Genomic DNA, 23538 nt, shown 5'->3' with positions numbered 1-23538 from the left:
AATGTTTGCACATCTCTACTTCTCACTATATTGAATAGGTGTGTAAAAATGCAGCCCAATTTTGAATGTGTTAAATCAGGAGTGGCCAAAACTAGTCCTCTCTGATGTTGGCATGCGCCGGGTCTCTCTGATGCTGGCGCACGCCGGAAGAAAGCTGAGCTCAGTTTCCGACGTGCAATGGCATGAGGGAGGCCCGGCGCATGCCAGCCTCAGAAGCTCAGCGTGGGACAGATGGAGGGAGACCCGAATCCACCGGCCGGGCCCCCAGCTGCCACCGGGCCCGGCCCGAGATCATGTATTTTGTATGTATTCGAGAGGTGTTTGTTTTTCTCTATGTATTTGGGGGTGGAAAGGGGGGGGGGAGGGGTTATGCATTTGTGGGTGTTTTTTTAAACTATGTATTTGGGGGGTGGGGTTTTTTATATGTATTTGGGGGGAGTTTTTTTCTGTATATGTATCTGGTGGGTGGGGTTTATTTTTCTATGTAATTGGGGGTGGGGTTTATATGTATTTGGGGGGCGGGTATTTTTTTTTTATATGTATTTGGGGGTATTTTTTTTATATGTATTTGGGAGGTGTTTCTTTATATGTATCTGTTTTTTATGTTTATATGTATCTGGGGGGTGGAGAGTTTGTATTTGCGGTGTGGTTTTTTTTTACTGTGTATTTTGTGAGGCGGGAAGGGAATGAGTGTGAGGCGGGAAGGGAATGAGTGTGAGTGGGTAATTGACGGAGGGGGGAGGGTGAGAGGAGTGAGTGACGAAAAGAGTGAGACACAGGGGAGAGAAATGCATGCGAGGCTGGTGGGGGGGAGGGGAGGATTGAGTGAGAGTGGGGTAATTGATGGAGGGGGGAGGAGACAGAGGGGAGAGGGGGTGTAGGAGGGGGTGAGGAAGTGAGGGAGTGAGACAGAAGGGAGAGAAATACATGGGAAAAGGGGAAGAAATAGAGGGGGCCGCAAGGTGTGAAATGGGGGGCTCTCAAGAGAGCTGACACAGGGGGGTAGGGGGGGGGGGCCCTGGTCGGAACTCCAGTCATGGGCCCTGGGTGTCGGCCACCCCTGTGTTAAATCTTAACCCATTGACCACCAGGGGGTGTGCTCTTCCTTAATGCACTATGACATGTTTAAAAAACAAAAAAAAGTACTATTTTAAAATATTTAAAGGCTTTAACGTTTACATTTACAGCAGGGACTCCACAGATGGAAGGTTGTGTATTTTCTACCCCATAAATTATGCAAAAGGGACATGGAATGGCTCAGTGAGTAATGACACCGACTTTGATAACAGCAACACAGAGTTTGAGGGGAGCCTGGTTCAATTCCTGGTTTCAGCTCATTGTGACCTTGGGCAAGTTATTATCTCCCTGTGCCTCAGGCACCAAAAACATAGATTGTAAGTTCTATGAGGCAGGGACTGTGTCTGTAACAATCTTATGTGCTGCATACCGTACGCTATATTGTAATTGTGAAGTCCCATTGGGAGAAATGCGCAATATGAAAAATAATAATAATAATTATTATTATTAAAATTATATATGCATGGAAAGGAAAGAGGAGGGGGTACTTAACACGCAATAACAAACAAAAAGCAGAATATAAGGAAACTAAAATGGTAACGTATTTACAAATCTTTATTTTTTAAAGGTAATAATCACTTTTGTCCTCTATGTATCTGCAGCTTTAAAACGGATATGACTGTACTATACTGTACCTTGTGTTTGGATGTATCCCAGTTGTGGACAAGACGGGCGGGTATAATAAAGCCATCGTCCACATGGCAGGTGCAACAATAGTACCAGCCACTGTAACTGCACACTTTAGCTTTTCCATTGGACAGGCCTATTGGCCTCTGGCAGCCTGTAACAAGCAGAAGAGTGTGTGTGAGTTAGAGATTAACCAGGAAGACTCGTTTAGAAGAATGACACGTTTTTACATACAGATAAAAACGTTATAAATTACATGTACTTTCAGGATTAGAGATGGATGAAACATTGGTTCACAAATTTGATAAATGCTTGAATTTGTGGTTGGTAAAATATTCACGGAGATAAGAAATGTCTCCAAAAATTATCAACTGTAAATAGCTTACTTAAAAATACCAGCTTTTGCTAAAAAAAAAAATTGCGATACATGTTGGCGAATATTGACCAATATACTGGAACATTGTCAAAACTGCCAATTTTTTCGCAAAATATGGCAACTTTTGTTGATTTATTTATGCAAATATTAACAAATCAACAAATACTATAAGCCTCTCTTCAACATCTCACATATTTTCAAATGTGTTTAAACATAATTGGGAAAGTTTGTGAAGCTGTAACAGGTTCACTCATCTTTACTTATAACCCAAAAGCCACGCTAGATATTTTTAAGAGCTGAACATTTCTGCCGTTACTGCAACCCTGCATCCCAAGAACTGATTCAGTGGATTCTCTGCTATTATTTCCCTAGGTTGGAAACAAGGGGTTTCTGGAGCTGAACAGCGTTAATTTAAGCTCCGGGATCTCCTGATTCCCGAAATACATACTTCTGAAGGTGATGCTGGTAGCACCCAGGCTGGGCAGGCAATGTGGCTGTTTAAAGGTCCCGAATCAGACGGGCCAATAGGAAGCCACAATATCATCCCTTGCGGTCACGTACTTGCCTGAGTGACGCGGGCCTTTAAACCTGCATAAGATAGCCGGGATACCGGCACCCCATAACGGGGCCTGTATCTCGGGAAGTAGGGGTCCCCGGACCTGAAATCAATGCGGTTCAGCTCCGGAGACCCTCTGTTACATTACTGTAATGTTGGAATTTTAATAAAACCCCTCGATTGCCTGCGAGAGGAGCGCAGTTAGAGTGACTGATTCAGCCTCTTACTGCGCGTCTATTACAGAGAGGCAGACCACGGTAGGACTCACACAGCAGGGACCCATGCTGTGTTACTCCGGCGGGCCATTAGTCTGTCACGGCGCAACTCGCAAGGATCTCGGGCATATCCTGAAATTCCATTTCGAGATTTCTTAAAACAACGGCCGCTGCATCTGTATATATATATATATTTCTTTAGCTTACTTTAACCCATAGAGGGGGCCAGTTCCCAAGATATTTGTAGGGTTTTTTTGTACGGCTTTGACACAAAAACCCTACTTATGTATGGTAGCCTGGTTACGAATTGAAAGCTATAATGTAATTTTTCGATAGTGCGAGCCCTGAATTCCTGTCTATTTCGTCTCCGCAATATATTTCTGGGGAAATATTTCTGCCTGTTGGATAAAACTGCTTATCGATTGGGAACAGAGGGATGGTCTCGGAGGTCAGGGGACTACAGATAAGCTCCGGGGGCTCCCCCATGCATAGGTAAGCTTAAAAAAACAAAAACCTGGAAAAGAAAGCAAGCAGTACAAGCTTTAGCTGTAAAGGACATTACATGGTGCTCGCTTTCAAAATAGGCGAATTTTGAGGGAAACTGCACCTAGAGGCGGAACTAGGGCAGGGGTGCGGAGATGCAGTTATCGCCCCCTCACCCCCCGACAGGAAAGATGTTGGGGACATCTGTCCCGAGCCTGGCGGCGGAGGGGGGCCCAAGTTCCGGAATAGGCCACCAGGAGGGAGAGAGGGGGAGAGAAGAGGGGAGGGTAGAGATAAAGGGGGGGGGGAGAAGTGAGTGGGTGAGCGAGAGAAAAAGGAGGAGGAGGGAGTGTGAGAGCAAGAGAAACAAAGGGGGAGAGAGAGAAAGGAGAAAAGGTAGAATGAGTGGGGGGAAGAGAGTGGGGGGGGGGGGAGAGAGGAGGTAGGGGAAGAGAGTGAGAGAGAGGTTTATTCAGTTTTATTTTCTTTTAACCAAGAGCAAAAGTTAACCTGCAATTTGTATCCAAAAACACAAGTGCCAACAAAATACAGAAGACTACAAAATACACTTAAAAATGACAACAGCATTGTTTTACCTGGTTCTATAAATGGAGGTGGGGGGAGGGAGTGGTGGTAGCAGTTGGTGGAACTTACATTGGGAGCAAAAATACATAGTTCCACCTCTGACAGCACCTTTAACCCTTTGGGTGCCAAGGGAGTGTGGCACAGCCTCTCCTGAACTTTGCAATCATAATCCTCAGGAACGACCACGATAGTGACGTTCAGATAGAGTTCAGAATGTGATCTCTCCGAGCACACAAGCAAAAGGCCCACAATGTACCTATTATGTTATGGGGACCACGGGTGGCCCCACCTCAAGATGTGGTAGCTACCTCATGGGGCATTCAAGGGGTTAAGAAAAGTAATAAAACAAACTTTTATAAAGACTAGTCTTTCAGCCATACCTGAAGGCAGACAGGTTACCTCGTTTTGAAAAACAATGGCCGTCACTGTGGCCATTTTGTGAAAAGACTAATGGGTTCATTTGTCTCCCTCCAATACAGCAAAGTGGTAACTGTGTGGCATTTTCTAAGCTAAGTAGGGGTCGGTCTTTGTTTGCACAGAAAAGCCTTGCATGATAAATGCAGAATTATACTGATAACGGTTGTGTTGTTGAGTCATTAAGACGATTGGACTTTGCAACAGTGGCGTGAGGTTATGTTCAGATCAGGTGCAAAAGATAAGAGAATTACTACAGGTGATAGTAAATGGAAGAACATACCCATGTACAAAGTGCAGTGCATTCCACAATTGTTTTATTTTTTACCCAACCCTTTCACAATCAGAACATTAGGAACCATTTGCCCAATTCCTCTTTACTTGATGACAGCAGCAAAGAAAATATAATACATGGAGCTTTTGTTCTCAATGTAGGCTATATACCATATAGAGCTTAATAAATCATTTATATCAAACCGTGTATATGTAACGGAGTGCTCACCACAAACAAGGCGTGACTGCGAGCCCGAGGTGGGGATTAGATAAACACCAACCCACAGCCGCGTGGGCGCGTCTGGAGTGTAGATTTGTCGAGGTAGCCGGGTCGGGGTAGGAGAAGTCAGGATGGTCAATGATACTTGCCGAGGTCTGGATTGGAGAGGGATGCATCGTTGCAGGTACTTAGCCAAGGTCGGGATTGGAGAGGAGCGGATCGTCGTGGGTAAGCCGGGGTTAGGAGCGGAGAGGTGCTGATCGTCGTTGGTAAGCCGGGTCAGGAGTGGAGAGGTAAGGAATCCAAAAGCAAGAGCATACTGGGTTAAGATGCATAGCCAGTAAATCCACCCACAGTGGGTTTACTGGCTATGCTTCATTTTGCAAAGCCAGTATAACCAACCCCACACTGATGAGACCCATTAAGGTCGAAACGGCTGTCTGTGAGTGGGTTTACTGGCTATGCATCTTAACCCAGGCTGTGCTCCTCAAAGCTGTGAAATGCATCAAACTTAAGCGTATAGGGGACCATGTTATATGGTTTTGAAGCAAAAGGTGGCACTGTGTGCTCATTTGCATGTCATTTCCCAGAATCCCTTGCTGCAGTGGAAGCACTGTGTGCTGGGTGATAATGGTGAAAGGCAGGGTTGCAGACCTGTCTAAGACATGCAAATGAGCTTACAGTAATATTTCCATTTGCTATATGCTTTACTGTGGAGGGTTTTTGTCACTTTTTTTACCCACCATAACTTAACTAAGTGTGTATATCTATCCACTATATATACACACACACACACACACTGGCACACCAGTGTCTCCTCTGTGTCACTTTCTGCCTCCGCGGCTGCCCGAAATGCATTAAATCACGTTTGGTTTTACGACTTCCAGTTTCAGAGTTTAGTCAAGTAGCTGCACCCAACGCGTTTCATCTCTCCAACTTAGTCAGAGGTGTAGCTCCTAGGGTCCACTTTCCCTATTTATAGCCCTGGTTGCTTAATTGTTTCAATTTTTAAAACTTTACTGATTATCAATGTAGATTTGACATTTGATTAACATACAGTACATAATCTACAAAACATGCTTACAGTTTAATTCATACATATAAGTAGATAACAGATGTTAAAATCTTTACACATACCAATTTTTTTTAACAAACATTACAAAATGTCTAAAAATGAGTTTGCATCTTTGTGTTTCTAATTCATGACTTTTCTAAATTTGTCATTCCAAATGACATTGTAAAAAACAGATAATTCCACAAATTAAAAAACAAATAAAAAACATACAAACATGTTTTTACATGTGCAATTCTTAAATGGGAAAGATGTCTAGTATTGTGGGAAACAACCCAAATCAACCTCTACTCTTAGACAAAAGTCCAAAAGCAGATATTCTGTACCTTTCAGTCTATAATCGCTCTATATTAGTATAGCTCAAATCAAGTAATGGATCGCTCAGATCCATGAACATTTCTTTTTGTATAAATCATAAATCTATTTGAGGACATTTTCTTTTTATGTAACCCTCTGTAAATTGCATGCATCACATTCTGCCCCCTGCCAGACTCTACTCTAAGTGAACTCAGCATGTGAGGTACATGGCAACGGCCAATGACAACGAACCCTAGAGCAGGGGAGTGCAAACTTTTTGTGCTGCGCCCTCCTGTCTCTCTGCCCCCGGCTCTCGCGCCCCCCTGCCTTCCTTCAGCCGCGTCAGATGACGCTGCGTGGGCGTGTGACGTCAGGTCACATTGTGCCGCGGCGTCTATTGACGCCGCGTTGCCATGGCGACGCAACACAGACGGCTGAATCCCGGTAAGTAAACAGTTGCAGGGGCCTCACGCGATCCCCCGGCATTTAATTTAAATGCCTGGGGGAAGAGCGCGGGGCCTCTGCAACAGCCCGCGCCCCCCCAGCACAATCTCCCGCCCCCCCTGGGGGTCGCGCCCCCCACTTTGCGCACCGCTGCCCTAGAGGAGGGACTTCGGGAGAGAGGAGTGTTTAAGAGAAGCAGGCAGTGCACACAGGGACTGAGCTGCTACTGCTGAGAGATCTCAGGACTGACTGTGAGTGACTGGGAGCCAGTCCATGATCCAGTCTGGAAGGAGTGAAGTCAATCACACAAGGGGCTCAGCGGAGCACCCATGGGACAGCAGCCGGTGCCACGGGCACCTTCAGAAGGGATCCTCAACGGAAGCCAAATAAAGGGGTACCGAAGGGCTACCACACTACTACAGTAGATAAGAGCTCCAACAGAGCCTGTCACCATCACACAGACCTACAGCCCCAGGTTTGGCTGGCAACAGGGAAAGACACGGACACCCACCCACGCTGCATTTACTGGGGAGTGTTATGTTTCTATGCAATGTGAACGCGTATAATCGGACTTCTGTTGAGGATCATAAGGTACCCGAGTATCCATTTTTAATTACTATATAAATACCACTATAATATAAACATTGCTGTAGCCTACCTCCCTTTTGTCTCACCTAGGTCCACAGTGAAATTACACATAGAGAAGGAGGACTCAGGCCCTCAATCTCCGCAGAAGGTGTTAATCTGAGGCAAATAAGAGGGGTTGCATTTATAAAACAGAACAAAATCAATTTTTTCATTTAGACCAAGTGGTGTAGTGTTGCCAGGTGTCCAGTATTGAACTGGACTGTCTTGTATTTGGACACACAGTCCAGTGAAAAAAATAGAGGTAATACTGGACATGTATGTGTCCGGTATTACCTCTCTGGACATAGTGATCTGACTGTGGTTTAGGGGGGCGCAGGATTTTTCCGAGCAGGTAGACAGCAGGGCTGTTGCTAGGGGGCTGGGCAGCTTCCTCCATCCTGATTGGCTGCATTACCCAGCAGCAGTATTACCCAGCAGCAGCCAATCAGGAGTAGGTGTCAGGAGCCTGGAGGTGGGGCCAAAGATAGGAAGAAACGAGATGGAGCAGAGAGAGGTGATAGGTGTGACTACGTGTCTCGAGTGCGTCGCACCTTTCACCACTGTGTCCGGTATTTTTGGAGAAGCCACCTGGCAACCCTAGTGGTGTCAGTGTTTTTAATGTATATATCCACTGGGGTGGGTGAATATATACAATACTCTTTATTATACATTTCCATTCACACTTTTGCGTTCAAGAGCTATTGTATATTTTTTAGTTAGATAAAAAAAAATTGAAACATCAATGAAAATGTATAATAGCGGGAATTGATTTTATTTTAAGAGAAAACGATTTCCTATTTGATAAAACATTTCATTTACAGCTGTGTGGAAGGGCCACTGGCATCCGGATTGTACAAAGCTATGCCAACCGTACCTATGTATGGGTATGATTTGGCAAAATAATACGCTTGGTGCGAGCCTGGTGGTCTGGCAGAAGTTCATCGATGACGTGATCCTGATATGGAAAGGGCATAAAGAAAGATTGGAATAATGTAATTTTTTTTTTTAAACACTAACTATTTAAATGTACATTTCTTTGCAGTAAGTAGTAGTGAGAGAATAACATTCTTGCACCCAGAGATTTTTATAGAGGATAATTGAGACGAAAACTTTTAACAAACCAGTCAACAGCTATTTACTAGCTATTTTATAGGTAAGTGCCTCTACGTTAAAATGTTTGTAAGTGCAATAAATCTTGGGGGGGAAATATGTTTTTGTCTTTGGATTGCTGCACTGTGTTTCTCTTCTAAGGGATATCCACTGGTGACTGGACACTGGCATTTTTGGGAGGATTTAAAGTTTGAATGAAATGCGAGTGCACTAGATAAAGAAATCGTTTATTTTTATTTGGCAGTTGGAAAATACTACACTTTATTATTTTCTTTTCTCTCCTTCTCATCATCTGCATTTCTGATTATGAGCAGCAGAAAAGAAAAGGTACTGTAGGCTTGTGCTGTTCCAAAACAAACAGAAGCCTGGGTCATCAGTACTGAATCTCAATACACGTCAACTTTCCGGCACTCAAAGGTTTAATACCAATGATATTCATCAGATAAGAGTAATGCATTTGTTTGCATGCAATTCATTTGAGAGCTCATTCATATAAATATGTAAATGTATTTAAAGCAGCAATACAGGTTTTATTTCTTGTGTTTTTTAATTTAATTTGTATTACAGATTTGAAGCAGGGGGTCTCCGTAGCTGAACTGTGTTAATTTCAGCTCCAGGGACCCCCTGCTTAGATACAGTACTTACTTCTGTAGGGGGAGCCGGTATCTATGCAGCAAGAGATCTGTGTGCCTAACAAAATGGCATTTAAAAGGTCACGATCACGCAGGTCCTTAAGGAAGCCATACGCGATCCATTGCGTCTTCCTACTGGCCCGCATGACCAGGACATTTAAACTACACAGATACCGGCACTCCCTACGTTGGTATCTCAGAATACAGCGGGGTCCCGGAGTGGAAATGAACAGTTCAGCGCAAGAGACCCCCTGCTTCAATCCAGTAAAAAAAAACAAAAAAAAAAAACAATAAATGAAACCTGTATTTATTGCTGCTTTAACATACCCTGCCTTGGAAATGCCTAATATCTGTATCACTGTAACACTGAATCCTTCTCAAACGAACAGTCTCACCTAGTGAAAAGGTGGAAAGAATACAGTTCAATCTAAATTTGACAGCACTTCCTCGTAATTAATGTGACTATGAAAGTCTTTTTTTTTTTTTTTTTTTTAAATGTAAAATTGCACATGAAAAATTAGATCAGAGAAGAGCATGGAAGCTGCACAATAAGAAACACATTTTCAATTTGCAAATTGCATTAAAAGCCCTTCAAGTATAATTAACAGCTATTACGTGTCATTTGGTATCATGCAGACATTCTGCTCTTCACATAATGGTGATTTAGGGGCTAGATCTCCCTCCCACTAATCTTGTAGGTGTCTTTAGTAAAAGCTATGCATTTTACATTGTAAAGTATTAATACAGTAAAGAGATTATAATTAGACTATAAAGAGCACAGGATAATTTTGCCTTACTGCCTCTAAAATAAAAGAAAACTTTTTAGAGATGTATATTGTGAATTGCATTGCGACACAGGCTTTCAAATGTTGTTGACCAAAATATGTAATGTAAAGAACTCTTTTATACTAATAAACAAGAAGCGTTAAACTAACTGGCATGTTGTGTTTAGAAACAAGGAAGGGTTCCGGACACAAAGCATTGTCTAAAACCTAAAATAGGGATCTCCAACCTTTTCTGTAATGAAAGCTACTTCTCACCAATGAAAATTATTCCGAGCTACTAAAACATATGTAGCCATCCCACCTATGGCTACTAACCTGCCCTACTCCTGCCAACCATGGTAAAGCAGGCCTGCCAGTAGTCAATATGGGTTTTCCCCACTCACTGGTACTGCACTTGAGTGACAGGGGAAGGCGGTGATATCAGGCCTGAGCATGTCCAATCATGGGACAGACCTGATGCTCTCTTCCTAGCTGCACTTAAGGGTGGGGCCGTCCCAAATTTAGCAGTGCCTCTACCCCTTTGAGAGAGGCAGGTCACACAGTCAAGAGCCTGACTATTGGGTGTGGACCATACTTCTGCCTCTGCTAGAGGGGCAGGGAAGAGCTGGGACTGCTGTGGGTGCCCTTGGCCTGTAGTGAAGGTCCATGGACCATCCTTCAGTGGGTAGCTGAGAGTGGGACTGCATTGGGCAGAAAATTGCCATGTGCTGTTGGTGTACAGACAATAAACCGTTCCTGTTATTATACCTCCAGCCCGGTGTGTGATCTTATTAGAGGGGGGGGGGGGGATAGGTTATAGGTTCTACCGTGGGAGATCATCTTCAGTTCCCTGGAGCCTACAGGAGATGGAGGCGCTGCACTGCTAAAGATATGTAGGGGATGAAGCCCAGAAGCCTAGTCCTGTGTCCCCACAACCAGAGGCGGACGACTCAGCCCTCCTGTTACCAGCTAGTATCAAGAACCACGCGACCAGTAATGGCAGAATCTCCCACGGGGGGTGAGGGGGGGGAAAACAGCATTACACATATATTGAAAATACCCCCTAAATCCCTCCCACACACAATACCTACTACACACACACATGCAATACCTCAACAATACTACACACACACACACACACCATACCCTACCCCTCCCACACACACTTACCTTTGGGGGGAGTCCTCCGGTGCCATGCCGGTTCCGCGAGTGGTTGTGGAAGTTGGGAATGACTTCCGGGCGGGCCCAATTTCCGTTGCAGACCGGCAGGAGAGAGAGAGGCCTGGCGGGGGAGAGGCAGGGGAGAGGGGCCCACAACAGCTGGGGCCCAGCGGCAACCGGAAGCAGACGTTGAGCCCAACCTCTGGCCAGGCCCAACTTCCTTGACCAGCTGACCGGGCCCCCAGCAGCTACGGGAGCCCTGGCAGCACAGTTTAGGCGAACTACTCAGTGGAAGTCGGCAAGCTACCGGTCGCTTGTGATCGACGGGTTGGAGAACCCTGGTCTAAAAGAACGTATTAAAGGAACAATCCATGCAATATCCTACATGTGTGTTTTTTTTAAATAAAGAGACATGTAGTAGAGTATAGAAAGTATTTATTAGAGAGTATTTATAACCATTATTGTTAACTTTTTGCTGCTATATAGTGTATGATACTGTTCCATAGTTTTGTTGACGTGCTTTCTCAATTACGGTAAATATTTAATTCTTTGGCATATTCCTAGTTTTTGATTATCACCATATGGTCATGGAGTGCTGGGAACACCCCCACCCACCTTTCCTCCTTTTTTAAATTAACAGTTCTGTAGTATTAGATAATACTTGCAATTTTTTTTCCCAACAAATATCTTTATTGGAGGAACATATATAATGTGTGCAATTGTAGTTTATGCTCTACAAGGTAAATATATGACACATACAATGTTTTATGCCGCAGGTTCACCCTAAGGGGGGGTGAGGTACCGCTTGTTTTGCGATTGTTTCTTATACTCCAATAATTCTGTACTAATTTTTTTAAATTTTGTGTACCCATGCATGTTAACTTGGGCTTTCTATTGATTTTGGTGCCATTCCCTCTCAGGGAGATATCCTCGATTTTCTTTATTTTCCTATCTTTATACAATATTGTTAAGTGTCTTAGTAAAGATATAATTCTATTCAAACAAATAAACATCTACCAAATATTTCTATAATCTTAACTGGTAGTGTTGGGAGATCAAGTTTTCTTTATTGAGATTAAAATTAATGTCAAGATTCTCGGAAGCTGATTTTCAGGTGTACACCAATTAGGCAGATGTACGGGATTATTGTAGTGCTGTAGTGTAGGCAGATATGTGAGCGTCCATGTTGGTTATAATGCTAGGTCCTCCGTCTTGTATCATTCTTCAGACCTATATTTGTCCCCTCCAGAAACCAGCTCCATCTTGTCAGAAACTCATTCATCGTTCTAAATCTGTGCTGTAAAAACAACTATTATGGCGCTTAGGCAAAAAAATATTATCACCAAATGTGTAATGAGAATCAAACCCAACACAAATTGGGTGGATCGGAAGGGTATGATTATGGACAAATTAGGTACTTGGAAAAATGATCAACCTCCTAGGGAGATACAATCACAAACTACAGTACAATATTGGGGAACTCACTGTGCAACCAGAAATGGGTTTGGCGGTAGTGGTACAAAAACACTTTAATATAAAAATAAAAACAGGATGATTGACTCAGTCAAAAATAAAAAAAACATGACTTAAATGCAAAAATTGGGTTCAAATTTAAATCCTACTCATAACAATTCGCTAAGCAGAGGGTGGCGGTGGATGTGCTGGATCCCTTTTTATAGCTTCTCCATTTTGGCTTTATTTTTGTTAAATAAATCATGACAGTGTAATATGTCATGTGTTGTTGTTCATCTGAGGTTGTATTTACCTAGTTTTAAGACTTGCTAAGGAACAGATGATTGTTATGTCCTGATATGTAAAACCATAGAATTCAAAGAGGGTGTACTTTCTTTTTCACACAAGTGTGTGTGTGTGTGTGTGTGTGTGTGTGTGTGTGTGTGTGTGTGTGTGTGTGTGTGTGTGTGTGTGTGTGTGTGTGTGTGTGTGTGTGTGTGTGTGTGTGTGTGTGTGTGTGTTGCCTAGCCTCCGGCCGCTACTTCTTTGCCTGGACCTTTCCAGTGTAAGTCCTGTTAGGTGCAGGCAGTGGAGGGGTTGATTCCTTCTTTTAGGCCATGTGTGTTTTGCAGACTTGGATATGTATCCAAGGGAGGGCCTTAGCCACAACAAGAAAGTGTCAGCCTGAGGGAAGGATACTGATTGGTTCATGTATAGTGTGTGATAACCAATCCGTATTCAACCTGCTCTGTTAAGGGGCAGGATTACAGTCATCCACCTCAGGTTATAAATATTGGCACTTTCCTAAATTGAAGGGGGTCCTTGTCATTCTCTCTCGAACATCAGCCCTCCATCTCACGAGGAGATGTGAGGAGAGGTCCAACAAGCCTGACCTGGGCCTAAAGCCTAGGTCAGGACACAGCAAGCAGGGAAGGATGTGAGTACTCTGTATAAGATCTGCATGCAATAAAGCCTAAGAAAATACAAAGCAGTGTGTGTTACTGTCTACCAAAGATGAGGAGGTGTCAGTATGGGCCATCCCTTGCTTTCACAGAGGATTCATGCTGACTGGAGGCACTGCACACATGAAGAACAAAGGTAACCTGTGATCCTGTCCTGTTTCTCCCCACAACATCGCGGAGCACGCAGCACAACACCTAGTGAAGTAGTCAGAAGAGCATACCCACCCCAATCTCAGTTAGGGGGGCGGGGGGGGGGGGGGTACAAGGGCTACATACACATACACACACACATATATATATATACACATACACACACATATATACACACACACACACATATATACACACATATATATACACTACACATATATAAATATATATACATATATATATATATATATATATATATATATATATATATATACAGTGTTCGACAAACCTATACATTTGCTCGCCCCGGGCGAGTGGATTTAACCCCCGGGCGAGTAAATATTGGCCCAAGCAGCACACGTTTGGTACTAGGTGGCGAGTAGATTTTTTTGTGTGGCGAGTAGATATTTTGGTGATTTGTCAACCACTGTTTATATACACCTAGTACCAAACGTGTGCTGCTTGGGCCAATATTTACTCGCCCGGGGGTTAAATCCACTCGCCCGGGGCGAGCAAATGTATAGGTTTGTCGAACACTGTATATATATATATGCAAATATAACTGTATGCTCATCTGCATGTCTTAGGCAGGTCTGCAACCCCGCCTAAGACATGCAGATGAGCATACAGTTATATTTGCATATTTGCTTTCCTGTGGGGGTTTTTTGTCACTTTTTTTACTCACCATAACTTAACTCAGTATTATGGTTTATATATATATATATATATATATATATATATATATATATATATATATATATATATATATATATATACATACATACACACACGTAAAATATAATTTATAATTCCCCCTCCCCCCAATCTGTTGAGGAACAGTACTTAAACAAGAAGTGTCCCTCCTTAGCCAGCTGAGCTCTTATTAGCTCTCCGAGATGCTAGTAGAAAGTACTCTGGCTGTTACTATGGTACTGCATAGCTGTGTCTGTAAGAGCACACAGGAGTTAAAAAAATTAAATAAAAACCAGAGTCCACTTTACATTAATGAAGGCAGTACTACTACATATCTACAACTGCAATTATACTAAGAAAGGTATATTGCGGTGAAAGAACTCAGCCATGTAACACTCTCATTTCTAATGTTTTCTTGATATTTTATAATTAATTATTAACATTACATTTTGCCTACCTATTCCCCTTTTCCTTCATTTCCACTTCTCCTCCAGTCCCCTCTTCTTTGTCTTATCCCTTTCTCCCTCCACTTTTCATCCTTGCACCAGCCACAGCTAAGGCCAGGTCCCCGCTGGCTACTGCAGCGCCCACTGTGGTGGAAGCTGCAGGGACAAGAGCCGCCCCACAATGGGGCCGGGCCCGCTGCGAGCGGGGGCCGCCGCGCTGCGCCGACAGAAACTCCTGCTCTCAAGAAAATTGAAATCAGGAGTCGCGACGGAGCGCAAGCCGCGCTCCCCCGGCGGTTCAGCCAATGAGGGTGAACCTGCTGGGTGATGTCACGGCCGCACCCCCTCACTCCCCCCCAATCTTTCCCCCTGCAGCTCACTGCAGACCGAGGGACTCGGCTGCACACGCTGCCTGCCTCGCAGACGCGCGTGCAGTACAGGCAGTGGGGTCGTAGCCTAACTTCTCCCCCGTACACCCCCTGCCAAGCCCCCAAGAATTACTGTAGAGAACAGGAAAAGGCCCTGGTAATGTGCTTTTTAAAATAAATTGCGCTACTAAAAACATATCCAAAAGAGAACTCATTCTTGAATCCTTGTTGAAGTTCTCTAGTACAGGAGTAGCCAACTGCAGTCCTCAAGGGCTACCACCAGGTCAGGTTTTCAGGATATCCCTGCTTCAGCATAGCTCAATCAGTGGCTCAGTCAGAGTGAGTGACAATGACTGAGCCACCTGTGCTGAAGCAGGGATATCATGAAAACCTGACCTGGTGGTGGCCCCTGAGGACTGGAGTTTGCCACCTCTGCTCTAGTGCTTTGCAATATTGAAGATACGGTTCTTAACCCCGCACTATCAGTTTTATTTTATTTCCAGTTCATTTCCCCTTTCTTCTTTCTGCTGCATTATTTGCTTGTCTCACAATGGTGGCGTCCTTGCATACAGAGTAATAAAGATGCTGGCTGCATTTGATGTTAAGCGCTTCAAAGTCACAGAGGTTGGGTAGCAAATGAAAGCATTGGGAAGGCTCGGAAGAGAGGCTTTGAAATCCAAGGTTTTCTTTTTTCTTTTTGTATGATAAAGAGTTAAATCCCCGCCCCACAGACGCCACGAAAACAGGGATTTCCATCTGCAATGTTTGATGGTGGAAGGAGCCACTGCTCCTTGATGTTCCGATTTTGACTTTATTGTTTTCGGTAATAATTAGATCACTCGCGTTTCAGACATTTTTGACAGAAAGTGACATTTACCTTTCAGTATTACACTTATGGCTTCAGGCAGTTACAAAAAGAAACAACTGTGCAAATTAGAGGTTCATGGGTTCGAATCACAACAATGGTTGACTCAGCCACTCATTATTTCAAGGTACACGTAATGACTATTGATTTGACAAGGCAATAAGTACCGGAAAAATGTATGAACTTGCCTAATTTGAGAAGCTATTCCACTTCTAAAATATCGTGTCTGTTGAAATCCCACAATCCGAGCAAATAAACATACAGTAACAAACTAACAAAACGTACATGGGGAGATCACTCAGCAGAGCCACATTATGCAAACTTTCCATTTTACAATTACTGAAGGGGGTAATCTTTCTTAAATTGTTATGTTATATATACACATGTATATAACTCCTGTTCATTTAATGTAACGATGTATTGTCATCATAACTCTGTGCCCAGAACATACTTGAAAACGGGAGGTAACTCTCAATGTATTATTTCCTGATAAAACATTTTATAAATAAGAGAGTGCATGTGAGTGTGTGCGTGAACAGGGCCGCCAACAGGGGGGGGGGGGGGCTGCTGGGGTCCGGGACCCCTGGCTGGGAAAGGGGGGGGGGGGGGGCACGGCCGGCTGGCTCTGCAGATTTTGCCCAACCTCTGTCCAGGCCCTGCTACGAGTCGTGCCCGGGCCCCGGCCCTGGCTCTCAGCTGTCTGTAAGCTTATTCCTCTCTGTATCCCAGGCCGCCGAGATTCCACTGCCGGCGCGCGATGTGGCTCTCTGATGTCAGCGCACCGGAAGCTTGACCCAGGAGACACTTGGCCTGACCCAAGGTAAGTCTGTATTTTTATATGCATTGGGGGGCTTGAGGTATTTTTATATGTATTGGGGGGCTTGGGGGAATTTTTATATGTATTGAGGGCTTGGGGGTATTTTTATATGGGTTGGGGTATTTTTTATATGTATTGGGGTTCTTTTTTTTAAATGCAATGGGGTCTTTTTTTATATGCATTTTGGTGGGTTTTATGTGTATTGTTTTTTTAAAAATATATATATATATATATATATATATATATATATATATATATATATATATATATATATATATATATATATATATATATATATATATATATATATATATATATGTATGCATATAGGAAAGACATCAGCAATGATCTTAGAGAAGCAATTGTTGCTGCCCATCAATCTGGGAAGGGTTATAAGGCCATTTCCAAACAATTTAAAGTCCATCATTCTACAGTGAGAAAGATTATTCAAAAGTGGAAAACATTCAAGACAATTGCCAATCTTCACAGGAGTGGACGTCCCAGCAAATTCACCACGAGGTCAGATTGTGCAATGCTCAGAGAAATTGCAAAAAAACCAAGAGTTACATCTCAGACTCTACAGGCCTCAGTTAGCATGTTAAATGTTAAAGTTAATGACAGTACAATTAGAGAAAGACTGAACAAGTATGGTGTGTTTGGAAGGGTTGCCAGGAGAAAGCCTCTTCTCTCTAAAAAAGAACATGGCAGCACAGCTTAGGTTTGCAAAGTTGCATCTGAACAAACCACAAGACTTCTGGAACAATGTCCTTTGGAGAGACGAGACCAAAGTGGAGATGTTTGGCCATAATGCACAGCGCCACGTTTGGCGAAAACCAAACACAGCATATCAGCACAAACACCTCATACAAATTGTCAAGCACGGTGGTGGAGGGATGATGATTTGGGCTTGTTTTGCAGCCACAGGACCTGGGAACCTTGCAGTCATTGAGTCGACCATGAATTCCTCTGTATACCAAAGTATTCTAGAGTCAAATGTGAGGCCATCTGTCCGACAGCTAAAGCTTGGCCGAAATTGGGTCATGCAATGGGACAATGATCCCAAGCACACCAGCAAATCTACAACAGAATGGCTGAAAAAGAAAAGAATCAAGGTTGTTGCCATGGCCCAGTCAAAGTCCAGACCTCAACCCGATTGAAATGCTGTGGCTGGATCTTAAGAGAGCTGTGCATAAACAAATGCCCACAGACCTCAATGAATTGAAGCAACTTTGTAAAGAAGAGTGGGCCAAAATTCCTCCACAACGATGTGAGAGACTAATAAAGTCATCCAGAAAACGATTACTTCAAGTTATTGCTGCTAAAGGTGGTTCTGCAAGCTACTGAATCATAAGGTATTCTTAGTTTTTCACACATGGCTTCTTCCTTTTGGCTTTATTTTTGTTAAATAAATCATGACACGGTGTAATATGTCATGTGTTGTTGTTCATCTGAGGTTGTATTTACCTAATTTTAAGACCTGCTAAGGAACAGGTGATTGTTATTATGTCCTGAAGTAAAACCATAGAATTCAAAGAGGGTGTACTTTCTTTTTCACACCACTGTATATACATACACACATATGTGTGCATATGTAGCCCCCATGCCCTTATTTAACCCCTTCCAGCCCATATTTAACCCCCCCCCGATGCCTGTATTTAACCCCCCCTCCCCCGAGGCCCATATTAACCCCCCCAGGCCCATATTTAACATTGGTCATGGTTTTTTCCATATTAACAATAACAAGAAAACACTTAAGTAAAAGTTGTGCACTAAAAAAATTGTTTTTCGTGAGGTGTGCTATAGGTTGAGGGAGGGGGCCTGCTCCTTTCATTTGTCCTGGGCCCCATGATTTCTGTTGGCGTCCCTGTGCGAAAGCGTGCGTGTATGAGAGCGCGAGTGTGTATGTGTTCATGAGAGCGTGTGCGTGTGTGTGGGTGTTTTATATATATATAAAAAAAGACTTACCTTGGGGATGGTCTTAGGCCGGTGCGGCAAGTTGGGCCCGACCTCTAGCCAGGCCTGACTGCCGGTCGCAGTCGGGCTCTGGCTCTCCATCAGCTGCCTGCTGTCCTCTCCCTCACTGTGTCCCACGTGCTTCTGCCATCAGCGTGCGCCGGGCCTCCCTCATGCCGGCGTGCACCGGAAGCCAGCTTACTTCAGGTGCGCTGACATCAAAGATGGCCATCGCAAGCCAAATGTGGAAGAGGGGAAGACACTACCGCCCCCAAAAAAATACACTACCCCCCAAATACATACATAAATATACAACCCCACCAAATAATTACATACATATACTACCCCCCCAAATACATACATACACTACCCCCACAAATACGTACATACACTACCCCCCCAATACACACTACTCCCCCAAATAATCACACATACATTACCCCCCCAAATACACACACAACCCCTCCAAATACATACACAAACACTACCCTCTCAAATACACACACAAAACCCCTACCCCCCCAAATACACACACAAAACCCCTACCCCCTAAATACACACACACACACACACACACACACAACCCCCAAATATACACACACACACTACCCCCCAAATAAACACACTGCCCCCAAATATATACACACACACTACCCCCCCAAATATACATACACACTAACCCCCAAATATATACACACACACACACACACACACTACCCCCAAATACACACACACACACACACACACACACACACACACACACACACACACTACCCCCAAATACACACACACACACACACACACACACACACACACACACACACACACACACACACACACACACACACACACACACACACACACACACACACACACACACACACACACACTAACCCCAAATACACACGCACACACACACACACTACCCCCAAATACACACGCACACACACACACACTACCCCCAAATACACACACACACACACACTACACCAGAAACACACACATACAACCTACCTCCCCACAAATATACACACGCACACACTGACGATGGAGAGGATTTTGCCCGGGATTAAAGGGGTTACACCCCAATTGGCCACCCTCTAACCTCAATCAGGAGACAAGGGGTTAACTGGGCCGCCGTTAGGGCTCAATGCTTTTTAATGGTGAATCTTGCTGTGAAGTCTGGTTCCTGAGAAGACCAGCAGATGGCATCCGAGAGGGAGAGCGGCGGTTTCCCATTGAAAGTCTATGGGCTCATTGACTTCAATGGAGAAACCCTCGAAAGAGCTTTCCAGGAACGAGTTGGCTGCCTTCCAAACCACTTAACCGCAAAGCGGATACATTTTCAATAGGAGAGCTTTGATCACTTACAAGTCAAGTTCAACGACAAGTGGCGTGGGAATAAACTGTTCTGGGGGCCCTAGAAATAAAATTCTTTCTGTCCCTAGTTCCTAGACCTCCCCCCACTCGACCACAACCGGGTCCCCGTATCCTGGACCCCCGATAAGGGTCGAACCGAGAAGAGCGGGTCGCGCCATAGGCTTCAATGGCGGTGGCAGAAACAGCTCCGAAAAATGACTAAGTGTGAAATGCTGTAATTTAGGAATCCATATCTCCGGTTCCGGAGGGACCAGAGGATCAAGGCTTGTGGTATCTGTAGTCACTGCTCCGGCATCACTGCAGAACCATCCTTGACCCTCTTGGACCAACCCGACGGAGTATGGACCCCCTTGAAAGTTCGGGATTTTTACCATTGATTCTAATGGGGGAAAAGCCGCATGGTGAAAAAATGACTAAGCGTAAAATGTTGAAATGTGTAAGTCCATATCTCCGGTTCTGGAATGCCCAGAGGGATGGGATTTGGGTGGCATGTAGCCAAGGTTCCGGCTTTAATGCATGCCCATTCCCAGCCCCCTCAGACCAACCAGACGGAGTATGGACGAATGTAAAGATTTGTGGATTTTCTCATAGACTTCAATGGCGGCGGTTCCCCATTGAAAGTCTATGGTAGGAAACTCCATTGACTACAACGGCGGAGTTGCTCCATTGAAACCCATGGCGGCGGAGCCCGTTGTTTTCAATTGGGATTTAGTGAAAAGCTGAGATTTCTTTTTAGCGGAGATTTTTGTATTAAAATGAAAAATGATTTAAGGTGCATTTGTGTAACTCCGGTTCCAAAGGTCATAGCACGTCGCTTTTTGGACCATATGGTGTCCCAGTTCCGACATTGAGAACTGGGAAGTTTGGACCTGCTGGACCCAGCGGAACCGGATATTTTAATACGTTTATGTTTTATGTTTAATACTGTGTTTCAAGGTATGGGTAAAACCCAGAGGAAATTCCTTTGCATACCAGGATAGCAGATGGCCCTAGAGGCGACCCAATGTCTAGGACGTAAGTATTTTTCAAAGGGTTTTGTCACCCTCCCTGTTTACCTAAGGGCAGAGGAGGCTCAAACCAGAGCAGTCTTTAAGTGTCCCATTTCACACCTTTCAACAAAGGTTTTCCTGCCAGAACTCCAAATGGATAGACTGGCTGGCATTCCTGATGCAAATGTGGGGCTTCAGAAATGAGACCCCAGAGCTCTACTGCGCATGTCCCAACAAGCAGGGGGGCATGGATTAAAATGTGTTCCCAGGCTAGTGAGTGGCTGGAGGTAATTGAAAACCAATCACCTGTACTTAAGGTTAAGGATAGGGCCACAAAAGGTATATAATCTGTGGTCAAGCCCTTATCCAGTGTTGTTCATGTTCTTCAAGTGTTCAGTCTGTTCTATACCATCTTGATTGCTGAGAGAAACGCTATGCACTGTCTTCCTGCCAGAGGTCTTTTCATGTCTTTGGTGTCTTGATGACTATGAAGAGTGCTGTATGAACTGCCAGTCCAGATGTGACTGCTTCATCATTTCCATTTTACGTAAGTGTCTATATTTTGCCTGTTATTTGTACATTATTGTGTGTTCACCTTTATCAAGGAATAAATTATATTTTATCATATCTAAGTCTCGTCCCAGTTCAGATCCAGTGATAAATATATATCAACTGTTATATATATTTATGTGTGACTTATACAGCCTGCCATAATCTCACCGTGACACACACTACCCCTCAAATATATACAGGCATACCCCGGTTTAAGTACACTCACTTTAAGTACACTCGCGAGTAAGTACATATCGCTCAATAGGCAAACGGCAGTTCACGCATGCGCCAGTCAGCACATCCTGAACAGCAATACCGGCTCCCTACCTGTACTGAAGGTGTGCGCAAGCGGGGAGACTATAGAGCCTGTTACAAACGCGTTATTTACATCAGTTATGCACGTATATGACGATTGTAGTACAGTACATGCACCGATAAGTGGGAAAAAGGTAGTGCTTCACTTTAAGTACATTTTCGCTTTACATACATGCTCCGGTCCCATTGCGTACGTTAATGTGGGGTATGCCTGTATACACACACACATACACACTACCCCCCAAATACACACACACTACCCCCCCAAATACACACACACACACACTACCCCCCAGTACATACACACCCTACCCCTCAGAAATATACACACGCACACACACTACTCCCCCAAATACACACACACACACACACACACACACACACACACACACACACACACACTACCTCCCCAAATACACACACAACCCCCCAAAATACACAAACACAGATACACACTACCCCTCCAAATACACATGCACACTACCCCCCAAATACCCACACAGACTACCCCCATATACCCACACACTACCCCCCCAAATACAGACACGCACACACATTACCCCCCAAATACACACACACTACCCCCCAATACACACATGCACACTACACCCAATACACACATGCACACTACCCCAATACACACTACCCCCCCAAATACACACACACTACCCCCCAATACATACACACCCTACGCCCCACAAATACACATGCACAAACACTACCCCCCAAATATATACACGCACACACTACCCCCCCAAATACACACACTACCCCCCAAATATACACACAATACCCCCCCAAATACACACACACATTACCGCCCAATACACACAAGCTCACTACCCCCCCAAGTACACACACACACCCTACCCCCCAAAACACAAACACACACACACACACACACTACCCTTCCAAATATATACACGCGCACACACTACCCCCCAAAAAACACCCACACAACCCCCCAAAACACACACACACACACACACACACACACTACCCCTCCAAATATATACACACACACACACTACCCCCCCCCCAAATACACACACTCTACCCCCTCAAATACATACACACTATCCCCCAATACATACACACCCTACCCCCACAAATACACACACTACCCCTAAAATACACACACAATACCCACACTACCCCTCAATAAACACAAGCACACTACCCCCCCAAATACAAACACACTACGTCCCCAAATACACACATACGACCCCAACAAATACACACACACACACTTCCCCCCAAATACACACACACACTACCTAAATACACACACAACTATCCCCCCAACACACACACACACTAACCCCCAAATACACCCACACACTACCCCCCAAATACACCCACACACTACCCCCCAAATACACCCACACACTACCCCCCAAATACATACACAACTACCCCCCCAAATACACACACACCCAAATACACACACACAACTACCTCCCCAAATACACACACACTACCACCCCCCAAATACACACACACTACCACCTCCCAAATACACACACACTACCACCTCCCAAATACACACACTACCCCCCAATACACACATGCACACAACCCCAAATACACACACTACCCCCAAATACACACACACACTACCCCCCAAATACACACACACTACCCCCAAATACGCACACACTAC

General features: G+C 44.3%; 1 protein-coding gene across 5 annotated transcripts in view; it reads right to left on the bottom strand.

Annotated features, from left to right (window-relative positions):
• The window catches only part of PLEKHM3 (pleckstrin homology domain containing M3), a 201774-nt gene that overhangs the window by 91409 nt on the left and 86827 nt on the right, over nt 1-23538 (bottom strand). For all 5 annotated transcript variants that reach the window (XM_075608512.1, XM_075608510.1, XM_075608513.1 and 2 more), the window contains one exon: nt 1713-1858. In XM_075608512.1, the coding sequence (XP_075464627.1) occupies nt 1713-1858 (146 nt within the window). The remainder of the gene's footprint in view (nt 1-1712; nt 1859-23538) is intronic.

The sequence above is a fragment of the Ascaphus truei genome, chromosome 7 (assembly GCF_040206685.1).
Source record: "Ascaphus truei isolate aAscTru1 chromosome 7, aAscTru1.hap1, whole genome shotgun sequence".
Lineage (NCBI taxonomy): Eukaryota > Metazoa > Chordata > Amphibia > Anura > Ascaphidae > Ascaphus > Ascaphus truei.
Note: the sequence above shows the minus strand (reverse complement) of the source record. Positions and strands in the feature narration are given on the sequence as shown.